Source organism: Tachysurus fulvidraco, chromosome 1 (assembly GCF_022655615.1).
Source record: "Tachysurus fulvidraco isolate hzauxx_2018 chromosome 1, HZAU_PFXX_2.0, whole genome shotgun sequence".
In the NCBI taxonomy this organism is placed as follows: Eukaryota; Metazoa; Chordata; class Actinopteri; order Siluriformes; family Bagridae; genus Tachysurus; species Tachysurus fulvidraco.
Window position 1 is genome coordinate 12,130,308 of NC_062518.1, and position 14,373 is coordinate 12,144,680.

At 38.8% G+C, this 14,373-nt stretch overlaps 2 protein-coding genes across 6 annotated transcripts; both read left to right on the forward strand.

The window, feature by feature from the left end:
* Positions 1–422: 422 nt before the first annotated feature.
* On the forward strand, positions 423–6,163 carry znf408 (zinc finger protein 408). 5 transcript variants are annotated; one of them, XM_047818365.1, is made up of 5 exons: positions 423–568; positions 1,862–2,067; positions 2,162–2,229; positions 2,464–2,729; positions 3,998–6,163. In XM_047818365.1, the coding sequence occupies exons 2-5, from the start codon at positions 1,981–1,983 to the stop codon at positions 5,698–5,700; spliced, it is 2,124 nt and encodes a 707-aa protein (XP_047674321.1). In that variant the 5' UTR covers positions 423–568; positions 1,862–1,980; the 3' UTR covers positions 5,701–6,163. The 5 variants fall into 5 exon arrangements, with proteins under 5 accessions (XP_047674321.1, XP_047674320.1, XP_026988833.1 ...); XM_047818364.1 differs by lacking the exon at positions 423–568 and adding an exon at positions 828–986; XM_027133032.2 differs by lacking the exon at positions 423–568 and adding an exon at positions 852–1,029.
* A 725-nt stretch (positions 6,164–6,888) lies between these two features.
* f2 (coagulation factor II (thrombin)) lies at positions 6,889–14,112 on the forward strand. The gene is made up of 14 exons (XM_027133033.2): positions 6,889–7,116; positions 7,236–7,393; positions 7,578–7,602; positions 8,454–8,525; positions 8,675–8,780; positions 8,969–9,099; positions 10,662–10,967; positions 11,101–11,208; positions 12,136–12,259; positions 12,368–12,535; positions 12,894–13,067; positions 13,219–13,397; positions 13,537–13,607; positions 13,697–14,112. The coding sequence occupies exons 1-14, from the start codon at positions 7,041–7,043 to the stop codon at positions 13,847–13,849; spliced, it is 1,851 nt and encodes a 616-aa protein (XP_026988834.1). The 5' UTR covers positions 6,889–7,040; the 3' UTR covers positions 13,850–14,112.
* Positions 14,113–14,373: the final 261 nt, after the last annotated feature.

The window sequence follows — 14,373 nt, forward strand, 5'->3', positions numbered from 1 at the left end:
ACTTACAATAAACAACACCAGTCATAATCTCTCTCTCTCTCTCTCTCTCTCTCTCTCTCTCTCTCTCTCTCTCTCTCTCTCTCTCTCTCTCTCTCTCTCTAACACACACACACACAAATGAATAAATCTAAATTAAATAAACTTTGTATTTGGTTAAATTGTGTTCAGTGATACACAACAACACATCCATTGTTTTGTTTTTGTTTTTTGTTATTTTCAGGGGGTTGGGGGTTGGGGGGTTGGAAGTCTTCAAAACTTGAGAGCCCTGTAATGATAATCAACCAAAAATAACAAATGTGTGATATATTACAGTTCACTATTATTCCATGTAAATAGGTCACTACTGACTATGATGTGTGTGTAAACATGTTTTTTTTTTAAGTATAAAACAGCTTAAGACTTAATGAGGGACAGTTGAAATAAAGTGGATGCTTCTGCAGAGACATATAACTGTAGGGGTTTGTAAGAAAAGGCTTGAGGTACTAACAAAGTAAACAAGAGTGTTGCGGATAATAAAAACCAAAAGTTTGCTTAGGTACTTTGGTGAGAAACCATTCGGTGCTTTCAGGTTAGTAATAGAATTTTATAACAAATGCAATTTGAAAAGTAAACAAGTGCAATTTGTAAAATAGGATAAGAATGATATCTTCAGGACTCTAGCTGCCTTATTCTGGACTAACTGGAACTTGAAATGTCATGTGAAAATGTGAAACATCATGTCAGATAGTGTCATCCAGGTATAAACTCTTTAACTATCTGACTAAAAGCTCTGAATATATCTGAAACGTGTGAATTCTATTGCATTTCTGCTTGTCGCCATCATTCACTGAACGTCAGAACAAGTTAAAGGGGGACGAGTTAGGCTGTAACACCAGCAACACGCAGCTGGCTTCCGGTTTGTGGATATGGTTTTGTTCGGAGCGCTGTGATTTTCTCGGAGTTTCGCCGGCTGAAAGGAAAACACTCGAGTGGAAACCCATCCCTCAGTTAGTGGACACAGTAACATTGCGCTCATGCTGAAACTGACACGTAAATAAACTAAATAGGTCAAATATTCAGAGCCGGAAGTCGGTGTTGTTAGCAAACAAACCGCCTGCTAGTGAAACAAAACCCCGCAAAAACTAACCGCCATTTCCTTTCTATGAAATAATACGCAATAATTAATCGCGTCAATTAACTACTGCAACGCGTTCTTATTTCTTATTCAGCTGTTTGAAATATTTTAAATGAATTAAGTTAGCTAGCTGTATAGCTAAGCAGTCTGAGATGAACCAATATGCGCATGCGCGCTACTCTCTGACTCCATCAATAATCTTGGCCTAGCTGTTAGGACTACTTACATTTGAACAAAGAAAGTCGAACAAAGTGAAAGCATCTCATAATTACTCCTAAAATACTAATTAAATTATTCAATTAATTTCTACAATATATGTGTGTGTATATATATATAAATAAAACCATTGATCATTTCATGTCTTTGTATTCACAACACTTCTACAGACATCATAATGTTTAACACAAACAAAGGTTTGATCTTAACAAATGTGCATCTTTTTATTGTGTCTGTGCAGATTAAAATCATCTTTCTGGCTTTTTTGTCATAAGTTTGAAGGTGTAGTGGTTTTCAGTCCAGATGGAAAAACTCCTCTATTGTTGGTTCATATTGATTCTTCTACAGTAACTGCTTTGTGCTGGTCAGGACCACAAAGATCTGTTGACTCTCAGAAGACATGAATAAAAAGGAAAACACAAGTAAAGATAAAAATAACCCGAGGAAACCCGTGCAGACTGGGGAGAACATGGAGAGAAACTGTTCTCAGGATATAAACAGTATACTCATATTTTATTCTTCTTCCTTTAGTGGCTACATCTACTCCACGTGAAGGTCTGCTGGAGTGTGTGAACGAATGCGTTCTTAGCGTGCTGGGGTTAATACCCCGTGGACTGACTTTAGGACCCTCTCTAGCTGAAGATGGGCAAATGGGGTTGTGGTGTGTTGGATGGACTTTACAGAGTGGAACACTTCTGGGGCTGGAAGATTTAGACAAAGTGGCAGGAAAAGAAGAGGTATAATTTGTTTACACAAGCTACCTTTTAGATTTAATGACAAAACTTTCTATAAACTGGAAAATAAAATTTCAATTGGTTTCTCATGTTTCAGACAGCTGAAGTGAGTAGATGCCTAGAAAGAGCTAAAGGACAAATTTCAGACAGAACCTACTGGATGAGGTATGATATCAATGTTTGGGTTACAGTAATAAAGCCCACATTGAAAGCAAATAGATTAGCAGCATTCTACATGCTCATGTCTCATGCAACAAGAAAGATGTCTGAACTTGATCATGTTTAGCAAATTACATATACTGTGTATTGTTTGGCAATAAACTCAATAATAATAATAATAATAAAGACAATGTTCTAATTATCACAAAGACATCTCGTACTAATTATCAACATGTCCAGGTTTGCTTGTAGTGCTCCGAATGAAGATCAGAGGAATGTCATTGTACATGAGGTGGATGGAAGATTGTGTTTCAAGACCTGTAAGGACATCAGTCAGGGAACCGAGCTCCTGGTCTGGCCAGAAGTTCCAAAAATTCTGAATGAACCTGTGAAGAATTATGTAGTAAACACAACTGGGGAACTCTGCAATCAGGAAGCACCACAAAGGGCAAGAGAGGATGAGTCGCTAAAGCCTGCTCATATTACACAGGACTCTGAGGGGGAAGGTATGTAGATATGTTCTATTTCATCTAAAAGTTTTATTTATATGTTTAGATAAAAATGTCATTAAAATAAATATCCAGAAGCTTGTGAGTCGATATGGATCATCACTACTGCGCACTCATCTATTCTCAGCTTCATGACATGTTATAAAAATGTTAAGAAAAGGAACAATTATGGCACATACACACACTGAGCCATAACATTAAAAACCACCTGTAATATGATGTAGGTCTTTCTCGTGTCACCAAAACATCCCTGACTTGTCGAGACTTGTCGAGACTTGTCGAGCATGGACTTCCCAAGACCTCTGAAGTTGTGCTTTGTTATCTGGCACCAAGACATTAGCAGTAGATCCTTTAAGTCCTTTAAGCTGTGAGTTGGAGCCCCCGTGGATTTGACTTGTTTGTCAAGCACATCCCACAGATGCTCGATCAGATTGCGATTCTGGGAATTTGGAGGCCAAGTTTTGGAGGACACTGCCATTAGGGAATACTCTTCCCATAAAGGGGTGAAATGGACACGTACCTCCTACTTAAACATTGATGCAGACCAAAGTAGATTCCAAATGAATGCCAGGACCTAATCTTTCCCAGCAGAACATTACCCAGAGCATTACACTACACCTGTCCACTTGCCATCTTTACTCATGCACCCTGCGACCTTCTTCCATTGCTCCATGGTCCAATTTTGATCATTATTTGATGTCCATTGTAGGTTCTTTCGGTGGTGGAGGACATGGAGTCTGCATGGGCACTCTGATTGCTCTGCAGCTTCACAGCCCCATACACAGGACTGTATGCACAAAGCACCGTGTGTTCTTACAGCTGTCTTTCATAGTCAGCATTAACATTTTCAGCAGTTTGAGCCACAGCTATTCTTTTTGATTAGACCAGACAGGTTAGGCTTCATGCCCAACGACACCGTTGCTCTACTGGTTCTCCTCCTTTAGACTACTTTTGGTACTAATAAGTGCATACCAGGAAACACCACAAAGACCTGCTGCTTTGGAGATGCTCTGACCCAGATGTCTAGCCTTGTCCTAGTCACCCAGATCTTTACACTTAACACATCAACTTTGAGAACTGAGTGTTCACTTGCTTCCCAATATATCCCACCCCATGACAGATACCACTTTAACAAGTTATTCAGTGTTATTCACTTCACCTGTGAGCGGTTTTTATGTTATGTCTGATCTTGTGTTTGTCTAAAGTGCGTTTTTTTTTTTTTTTACCAGTTTACTTTTAACATATGACATTTTTATGGCTTACAGCGAAACTGAAGAGATGCAGTGCAGATTGGAATGTACATGAGAAAGAAGTGATGGATACATGTGGTACTGAGAAGAATGTTGCTGCAGCCCCAGCACTGGAGCTAGCAGAGCCACCTGAGCAGCTTCAAGTGGCCGTGAGGGCCAGCTGTCGACTGGCAAAGAAACCCCGCATAGTTCACTCATTAAGCAGGCGTTTAACCAAGCAGTCACAAAGGCAAAAAAGTAAGATTGCTGCACTTGTTACTGAAAACTCTCAGCTCAAACAGACTACAACTGAAAATGTACAAGAAAGCCAAGAGATGTCTGTTTATAAAGAGAATGCTAACTCAGAAGATATGCCCAAGGAAGGGTCTGTGCAAAGAGGAAAGGAGGGTTCTGAAGACATCGAGAATCCACGTGAACGCAAATACAAGTGTGATGAGTGTGGAAAAAGTTTTTTCCAGCTTTGCCATTTAAAGAAGCACAAGATCACACACACTGAGTTGAAGCCATATGCTTGTACAGAGTGTGGGAAACACTACAGATCCAAGGAGAGTTATCTTGCCCATGTACTTTTGCACAGAGGGCAGCGACCTTACAAGTGTGAGCATTGTGACAAGAGCTATGGTCTGAAACGTGACCTCAAGGAGCACCAAGTGCTACACACAGGTGAGAAGCCATTTGTGTGTGACGTGTGTGGCAAGAGTTTTGCGCGTCGCCCTTCTCTGCATGCCCACAAGGTAGTCCATGAGGCCAAATGGGTCCCCAGGGTCAAATGCCCAGAGTGCAGCAAAGAACTTGCCAACCGGAACTCTCTCAGGGCCCACATGCGTTTGCACACAGGTGAGCGACCTTATGCATGCCCGCACTGTGCCAAGCGTTTCCGCCAGCGTTACAACCTGCAAGGGCACCTGCGCCTCCACACAGGCGAAAAACCCTATGGGTGTCCACACTGTGAGCTCCATTTCTCACAGGTACCCGAGCTAAAGCGGCACCTGATTTGCCACACAGGTGAGGCATATCTCTGCCCTGTATGTGGCAAGGCACTGCGGGACCCACAAACACTGCGGGCCCATGAGCGCTTGCATGCAGATGACAGACCCTTCAAGTGCCAGGATTGTGGGAAAGGGTACACAATGGCAACCAAGCTTCGTAGGCACATGAAGTCACACCTAGAAGAAAAGCCATACAAGTGTGAGGTATGTGGAAGCAGATACACGTTGATGCAAAGTCTACAGCGCCACCTGAGCGTACACGCAGGTTGTTCAGAGACCAGACACGCAGCACCAACTAGGGGGCGACCTAGAAGATTACACCATAAAGAGAGCGACCAATGGGAGGGTGATGGAGGAAATCAGAAAAAGGAGCAAACTTTGTTTTTTGTTCACAATCTACAGGATAACAGGATGACTCCTCACTCTGTTACAGAAAACGAAGCAGGTTTGGAACAGATGGAGCTTAGTCAGGACATTATAGAAATTGTTGTGTCCACTGACAGTACAAAGTGCATTCTGGTTCAAACACAGGAAACAACTGCCGAGTGTATAGTTTTACAGCAGCCGGATGCTAATGCTAAGTGTATACCAGCAGAAAACCTGGAGGAGAACACTAAATATACAGTGGAAGAGCAGGTCGAGAACAGTAACGTGGTTGTAATACAAGGTCACGATGAACTAAACTCAGTGGCAGAGACCATTGAAATAGAGATGGGTATTGATGACTGAATATATTGCATCTGTCATGTTTTCTCATGCTCAGTGACTTGTTACGACATTTCATTAGAAGGTTATTCTAAAAGCAGTTGACTTAAAGACATTAGTAAATATTGACTCATGTGTACACTGAACCTTGTGTCATCACTGTTTGTGCCAGATCCGAGCACTGCGAACCAAACAAATCTCATCTGAAAAATGACTCTGTGGTTACTTTTATTAGTGTTCCAACTATGCAGTTATTTCCGAATTAGTCGAATTAATTGCAAATTGTGTATTTAAAGGTTCCACCCATCACGTAGAGCAGAGATTCTCAAACTCAAGGAGGTGTCAGTGAGACGGCATGAAAATCTTGAAAGAGTTTTCATCTTAACTCACTTGAGACTGCATGAAGATCTTGAGTATCTTTATCTACAAATGTTTGAATGTATTAAATATTCTCTAAATAAAAAAAGCAACAGATTTAGACCCTTCATTAAGAGATAAATCGACTGGTACTTTATTTCTGGGAGATTTCTTTCATTTAGATAAGAAGACACTGATTGTCAGAAGTTTGGGAATGCTATAAAGTGAAAGATTCGTTTGTGACAGTTTATATACATACATTTTTTAAACCTTCTCATTAGCCCCACTGTCACGTCACCTAGCCATCCTCATTCCTTACTATATTTATTGACAAATATACTCTTTTCAAATCATTTTCAAATCATGTCTAGACTCAGTTCTAAATATATGTGTTGATTTTGCCTTACATAGCAGATTCGTTCAAAATAGAGCTTTTTCTGATTTGGCCCATTCAAAAACCCTGAAGGACACAATATTTTTCAATCAAATGCATCTTTTCAGGGCTTGACCCTATAACCCCATTTAATGGAAGTCAAAACCCAAATGAGCTTTTATTAAAATTGAACGTCTGACAGAAGCAGCACCGGTAATTAATACCCAAGTTAAATGAATTAGAAACTAGCTGATAAAAATGACCTCAGATATATAAACTGCACCAGTGTCTGTTGTTATTCAACTCGAAATATATCTACTGTTTTTACGTGAACTGACAACAGTGTTTTGTCAAAATGATAACTGACTCGATATATGATTAAAGTCTCACTAAGTGTACTAAGAGTGTACTGAACACCTCGGCTGAATCACTGTTTAGAGAGATATGAGCGTGTGTAGATGGATCTAGTCAGACTTCCATCGTACACATAATCTCTGTTCTATTTGAACTCCAGTAGTTCAATATTAACTCGAGCAGCAGCAGGAGGAGGATTTCTGGGATTTGTTAACAGTCGTCCAGCTCTGTGTGATGTTTCAGGGCTTTTCAGGATTGTAAGCCTTTGTCACTATAAAGAATGGGAGCAGTACCAGCACCTCTGCTTCTAACACTTTTTCTCAGTCAAGTTTTTCAGCTTACGCTCTGCTATGATGGTAAGACAGTTTATAACACGTATATACTGTATTCTATATAAAATTATCCTCACATGCTTCTAGTGATCGTGTGAGTGTCTGTCGAGTAGTGTTACGAGACGCTTGTTATTTTTTGGCAGTTTTTATCGAAGAGAAGAGAGCTTCTCAGGTAATCCGTGCAAAGAGAGCAAACTCACATTTTGAAGAGGTAAAGAAAGGGAATCTGAAAAGGGAATGTTTTGAGGAGATCTGTGACCATGAGGAGGCTCGAGAGGTGTTTGAAGCCGACGATAAAACGGTAGGCACGGCTGCTGTCTAAACTGGTTCATCTAAACCCAACACTTTACCAGTGCAGTGGGTTTCGAATATACATTTCTCTTGTATTCGTCGTACTCACAGAAGTGTTTTATCATTATAGTTTCCTACAATTTGAGCATTTTACCTTATACTAAGTTTAATCATTTGTTTTCTCTGTTCTTCAGGCTGCATTTTGGAACACGTACTTGGGTAAGATTCTCTAAAACAGGAGTCAACACAAAACAACATTTTGTGTAAATATGTGATATTGAACCAAAGACCAAAGTTCAAACCTGCATCAGCCTTTTTTCAGAGTGATTACTAAATCTGTCCCAGTTTCGATAAGTTCTCACTATACTATTAGGTAAATCATTACTTAAAATATTTGATATGATTGTATGATTTTTCACGTACAATATATCCATGGCAAGTCAATTCCTGGGACTCCCCCCCCCTCCCCCCCAATATTTTTTGGATTATCGTCTACTTGTACCATCAGTTTAGTTACTGTTACAAAGAACGGTTAGCATTCATTTCTTGTTTTTAACTATCCATTATCTATTTAAAAACAAGCATACATTTTTTACCGTGTCTTTCAGATTGATCTGTGAAATTACCACTATTCTAACTGACTAGCTCATCGCCATAATCTATAAATTCATTCAAAAATACATTTCAGAAAAAAAAAAAAAAAATACATACAATAGACACTTCTGTGTTAAAATATCGATCGCTTATTCAGGAAATCAAGATTTCTACATTAACAGACAAGATTTCCAGTAATTCTAGGACGTACAGAATACGGGAGTGATTTAGCATGATGTCAGCTGATGGTGTACTTGTATAAAAATCTTGACTTAATGGCTGTGGTTTCATTTGGCTGGTTAAGATGGAGTTATACTGTATATATTTGAGATATAAGATGATATAATGACTTTTTTAAATCTTTCATTTGCTTTATATAGCGAAACAAACTTTAGTGAATTAGCAGGATATGTCCTTCTACCTTCTTTTATTTCCCTTTTTGCACTGATTTCATGTATGTTCCTGTGGCCTTACAGCTTGTTCTGGCACCACGGTACAACGGAACGTGGACAGTGTCCGAGGAATTCAAACTTGTGTAGATCAGAAAGGTAAAGGTTAACTTCCTGATGAATTGACAAGAAAACTAAACTATAAACCGGAATAAACACACTTAAAAACAGATAGATATTTAGGTTAGTGTGGACACTACTGGTAGTAGAGCAGTGCTTTTTATCTAAACCTTGTATGTGCTTGACAGGTCTCTGCTACATTAATACTGGTGAACACTACAGAGGTAATGTCAATGTCACTCTCTCAGGAAAGCCGTGCCAATACTGGAAAAGCAACTTCCCTCACAGAATCACGTATTTATTTGTTTGTTTGTTTGTTTGTTTATTTTATGTATTTATTTATTTATTTATTTATTTGGTTTATTTTGACACTCCAAACCTTCAGCCGTGTGTTAAGCCTTTTATTATGTCATATTGTTTTTCAAACGCTCTTCTTGTTTATTTATTTCATTAATTGCATTTTAATGCATTTCAATTTCCAGTGAGTTCAATACAACAGAGCTGAACCTGCCAGAGAATTTCTGCAGGAATCCCGATAAGAGAGTCGGTGGACCATGGTGCTTCACCAGTGACCCCACCGTCAGGACAGAGAAATGTGCAGTAGCAAAATGTGGTATGGAACTTAAATCATCCTGCACTGAACACTGGAACCTGGAAAGCCTTTAACAAACAACCAGGGACCTCATTTATAAATCTTTGTGTGGATTTCAGAGAAAAAAGTGTGTACAAGAAAAAAAATGCATGCACACTAGTCATATATTTAAACCTTCTATACATACATCTGCACGTCATTCGACTTGCAGGTCATGCGCAGGTGACAAGTCCTCCTCTCCTGTCTGGTTAGCAACTACAACCTTGCTTAAATAGTCAATCATAGCCCTCATACATATTTAAATATGGTGTGCACCATTCATTTTTGAGTGAAGTAGTGCTGTGAGAACGGTGCAGAGAGAAACCAAGAAGAGGAATAATGGGGAAGGAGGAGAAGTGGTAGTTGTGTCTGGGATCAAGACAAACGGAGTGAACAGTTAGCTTTATTTAAATAAACTAAATTTTCAATTAAAAGAAGTTATGTCCCAAATCCTAATGCTCTGTGTGAGGGGCTCTGATATATAAACAATACAGTTGAGGTGAGGGAGTTTCAGGGTGGCTTAATAAGGTTAATAAGATCTCTCAGTGGGCAGGTGCATATTGGTCCTTTAAACCTAGGACCAGTTCATCGCCTAGACCCAAGAAAGACTCGAAATTTAAATTGAGTCACTAGCTAGTTATCATGATGTGGTAGCTCAGTGGTCAAGGCTTTGGACTAGTGATTAGAAAGTTGAGAGTTTGATTCCCTGTACTACCAAGCTACCACTGCTGGGCCCTTAAGCAAGGCCCTTAACCCTCAATTGTTCAGTTGTATAAATGAGATAAATGTACAGTAAGTCGCTCTTGATAAGGACATCTGCCGAATGCCGTAAATGCAAATAACAACACATTCTTGCCTTATGGTTCATAAAAAACTCTAAAAACACCATGTTGCGACAAACAATGCATTCGATATGCTAGTACTAGACGTGTAAATGCATTGAATCACTTCTAAACTGGTAACTTCGTAACTATTCACAGTTAACAATACACTGTGGGTTATTATTTCTTTAATTTAAACTGTGGATGTAGTGCAATTAATTTATTAAATATCAGTATCAGAAATAAATATCAGTAATTGGAACATAGGAATTAACCAGTTTACACCAATATATATTATACTGTAGATAATCTCATTAAAATGATATTGCCCTTCAGTTTAGGGGCAGGGGCATGACAAAAAAAATTTAAAAACCTTTCAGTAGTTTTTATTTTAATCATAATGTATATTATAGATTCTTTTCTTTTATTGTATTGGTCGTTCGTTGCTCAATGTAATTATATAATACTGCATTTATATATATATATATATATATATATATATATATATATATATATATATATATATATATATATATATATATATATATACGTATATATATATTATAATACTGTGCAGTTTTCACAAATAAAATCTACATTAATGCTGTCCTGACCTTAGCCATATTTTATTATTATTATTTTTTGGATAATAATCTGTGTGTTTTTACTGCCATACACTCAGTTATTTATTTACGAATTGTTCTGGGTTTGTTTATCACACAGGTGAAAAGATACCAACGCCTGTCCTCCCTGTCCAAGTAAAGGAGGTGAAGGATCGTCAAGACAACTGTTTACAGGGCATTGGGGAGAGCTACACTGGAACTCTGGCAGTGACTTTGCATGGCCACACCTGCCTAGACTGGAACCTTCCCAAAGTGAAAGCTCTGAGTGTGGGTAAGGGTTTCAAGCCAGAGGTCATCCTGTTGAAAAACTACTGCAGGAACCCGGATGGAGACATGGAGGGACCGTGGTGCTATGTGAAGCAGGCAGAAAACATCACCATAGGCTACTGTGATTTGGTACTCTGTGGTAGGTTAAGGCCCAAAATACTATTTTTTATACATTTTTGTTGTCATCTTGTGATTTTATTCTCTAATTATTTTCCTAATCATAATACAAATCGGTAAAATACAAATGCAGCCTTTGCTTATTTGTCTTTCAGATGCTCCTGTAGAAGAGGAGGTAGACAAAAGTAGTATTCAACAAAGAACTGTTGGAGTAAAAAGGGACAATTTCTTTGACGCTCGCTTCTTTGGCCAAGGAGAATTGGGTAAGATCTTCAAACACAATCTTCCAATCCAAGATCTTCAAACACAATCACTATGCAAAGTATACAGTAGTTACAATAAATAGGGGACTCACTCTACTTACTACTTACTTCTTTTTTTGTTTTAAAAACATCCATTTCAGATTTAGGTTAGCGGATGGACCTTTTTAAGGAGTAGTGGTAGCTCAAGTGTTTAAGGCTCTGGGTTGTTGATCGGAATAGATCAGGATTCAAGCCCCAGCACTGCCAAGCTGCCACTGTTGGGCCCTTGAGCAAGGCACTTAACCCGCTCTGCACTCCGACGCCGATTTACAAAGTCGGGATATGTGCAGAAAGAATTTCACTGTGCTGTAATGAAGACGTGACAAAAATAAACGCTTCTTCTTAAGGTTCTCCGCCACAAAGGCGAGATCCAACACTAAGCTCTTGGGTAATCATAAGTATAAGATAAAGGCAATTTTCACCTTTAGAAATTTGTTCTGAAGTTACAAAGGTCATAAAAGCTTTATCGTACAAACATACAAGGCCCGTCTACTAGCGGAGTTTGCTCAGGAGTGTTTCCTTGACTGCAGCTCCATAGTCATTGTTTGGTGATTCTAGCGTTTCACTAAAAAAGTCACTAACAAAATATATTTAAAAACCCTCACTGTGACAGAAGAGACAAGAAGCTGTCTTTCTCCATCTTTTGGGACAGTTTACCTGTATACATGTGGCTCGATGTGTACAAAGTGAAAAGTTACACACCTTTTAACTCACGTGGCTGTTCTCTAGTCCAATAAAAGTCGGCTAATTTTTTTCTTTGGAATTCTGAATTGACATGTTCTAAGTAGAAATGCCATCAGGCTGTCAATGGATTTTGTAAATCTTCTTATCTTATTGCATAATTTTATCTTATAAATGTTGTGTTGATTGTTTTTATCTTCACCCCAGAATGTGGTGAGCGACCCTTGTTCGAGAAGCTAAACAAAGGAGATGCGACGGAAATTGAGCTCATCAAATCCTATGAAAAGCGGATTGTAAACGGAGAGACTGCTGAAGTAGGAAGTGCACCATGGTAACGGAAGCATCTTGCTCATAGTTGTAGAAAGTGTTTTTTGTCATTATTGCAAGGTCCATGCTATGGTACTTGATTCATATTTGGTGTGTGTGTTGTGATTGACAGGCAAGTGATGCTGTACAAGCGTAATCCTCAGGAGCTGCTATGTGGAGCCAGTTTGATCAGCGATGTCTGGATCCTCACCGCTGCCCACTGCATCCTTTACCCACCATGGGGCAAAAACTTCACAATCGATGACCTTCTTGTGCGACTTGGGAAACATGAGCGGGCCAAGTAAGCTCATTGTAATTATTATGCCGTTAAAATAACATTCATGACGTATTGACTCATCGAGGTAAACAAGTAGCACTCAAATACTACATAGTCTGCATAAACGACATGCTCAGAATTAAAGCCTTGTGCACTTGTACTTACTGACTATACTAACATGAGTAGATTGTTGGCTTTCATGGCAATTCTGGGATTTTTTTGTATAATGTGTTTGTGATGATATAGGCTGTAAATCATTTCTCAAAATAATCTGTCTTAAAAATATTTTTAAGCAATAACAGTAAGTGATTAAAAGCTACAGATTGAAGAATTAAGACACGTCATTTTATAATACTCTGTTTTACTTTCTCTGTGATATTAGGTATGAGAGAGGTACAGAGAAGATTGTCGCGATCGATGATATCATCGTCCATCCTAAGTATAACTGGAAAGAGAATCTGAACAGAGACATTGCTCTCCTGCACATGAAGAAACCTGTCTCCTTCACCAATTACATCTTCCCCATCTGCCTTCCCACCAAACAGATCGTAAACAGGTGAGACACTTTTTTTTTTTTTTACCTCGTATGATTCCACCATAAACAACACAATAAACTTTACTGGAATCAGAAATTAAAAATTTACAGATGGATCATTTGTGCATAATATGAAGAAAATGAGAGCTTCACTCTTTACTTTTGTTTGTAGTTTGATTGCAGACGGCTACAAGGGTCGTGTGACAGGCTGGGGGAACCTGAAAGAGGCATGGACATCCAACCCACAAAACCTTCCAGCCATGCTGCAGCAGATCCATTTGCCCATCGTGGACCAAGAAACCTGCCGCAAATCCACCAGCATCCGCATTACAGACAACATGTTCTGTGCAGGTGCGGGGATCCAAACGATCATGAGTTCAAATCATATTCTGCTACATCTTACAGAAGAAAACTTCAGAATCTATACAAATGGCTTCATGATATTAATAATGCAGTGAGATTTATCCTGTTATTCTTGTGATTATTCTAGGTTATAAACCTGAAGATAATAAAAGAGGTGATTCCTGTGAGGGAGACAGTGGTGGACCTTTTGTGATGAAGGTAAGAGAAGACATTCTTTTTTTTCTTATTATTTTTTTTGTGTTTGACTCACATAGCAAATCCAACTGAAATCTATAAACCCCCTGCAGAATCCTGGTGACAATCGCTGGTACCAGATTGGTATCGTTTCATGGGGTGAAGGCTGTGACCGTGATGGGAAATACGGATTTTACACTCATTTGTTCCGTATGCGCCCCTGGATGAGGAAGGTCATCGAGAAATCAGATGGTTCTGATGACTGATAACTGATGTTCTTATGAGAATAATGACAGCTCCAAAATCAGATCTCCTATTAAAGTTGTTTTCATCTGCAAATAAAATGTGATTAGTTTTTCCTGGCAGTGTGTATTTGTGATGATTACGGATTTGTAACGGTCTTATTCGGAAAGCTATACAGGCTGAAATAAACGCCTATTAAATATTGTAGCCAGAATAAAGGTTATTATATTCATGTAAACAAACAAACATACGAATAAATGAATAGGTGAAACCAGATTCACCCTGAGCTTGTGTTACTGTGTGTTTCCTCAGGGCATTGTTTCTGTTTTGTTTCATTTATTTTTACATTTTACATTTATGACATTTGCCAGACGCCCTTATCCAGAGTGACGTACAAAAGTGCTTTGAAGTCATCGAATACCAACACTGGTCAATGAATACATATCAATGGATACATCAACACTGGTTTTCTAGGTTACAGACTTAGGAAACCATCAACTCCTTGGAAAACAAACAGGGAAAATAAGTGCTAGTTTAAGTGATACAG

Coding starts and splice junctions, on each gene's coding strand:
- znf408 (XM_047818355.1), top strand. CDS start 1,731: ATGAATAAAAAGGAAAACACAA. Junction 1,753..1,861: donor GAATAAAAAGGAAAACACAA/GTAAAGATAAAA, acceptor TTCTTCCTTTAG/TGGCTACATCTACTCCACGT. Junction 2,730..3,997: donor ACAGGACTCTGAGGGGGAAG/GTATGTAGATAT, acceptor TATGGCTTACAG/CGAAACTGAAGAGATGCAGT.
- f2 (XM_027133033.2), top strand. CDS start 7,041: ATGGGAGCAGTACCAGCACCTCTGCTTCTAACACTTTTTCTCAGTCAA. Junction 7,394..7,577: donor TTGAAGCCGACGATAAAACG/GTAGGCACGGCT, acceptor TCTGTTCTTCAG/GCTGCATTTTGGAACACGTA. Junction 8,526..8,674: donor AACTTGTGTAGATCAGAAAG/GTAAAGGTTAAC, acceptor TGTGCTTGACAG/GTCTCTGCTACATTAATACT.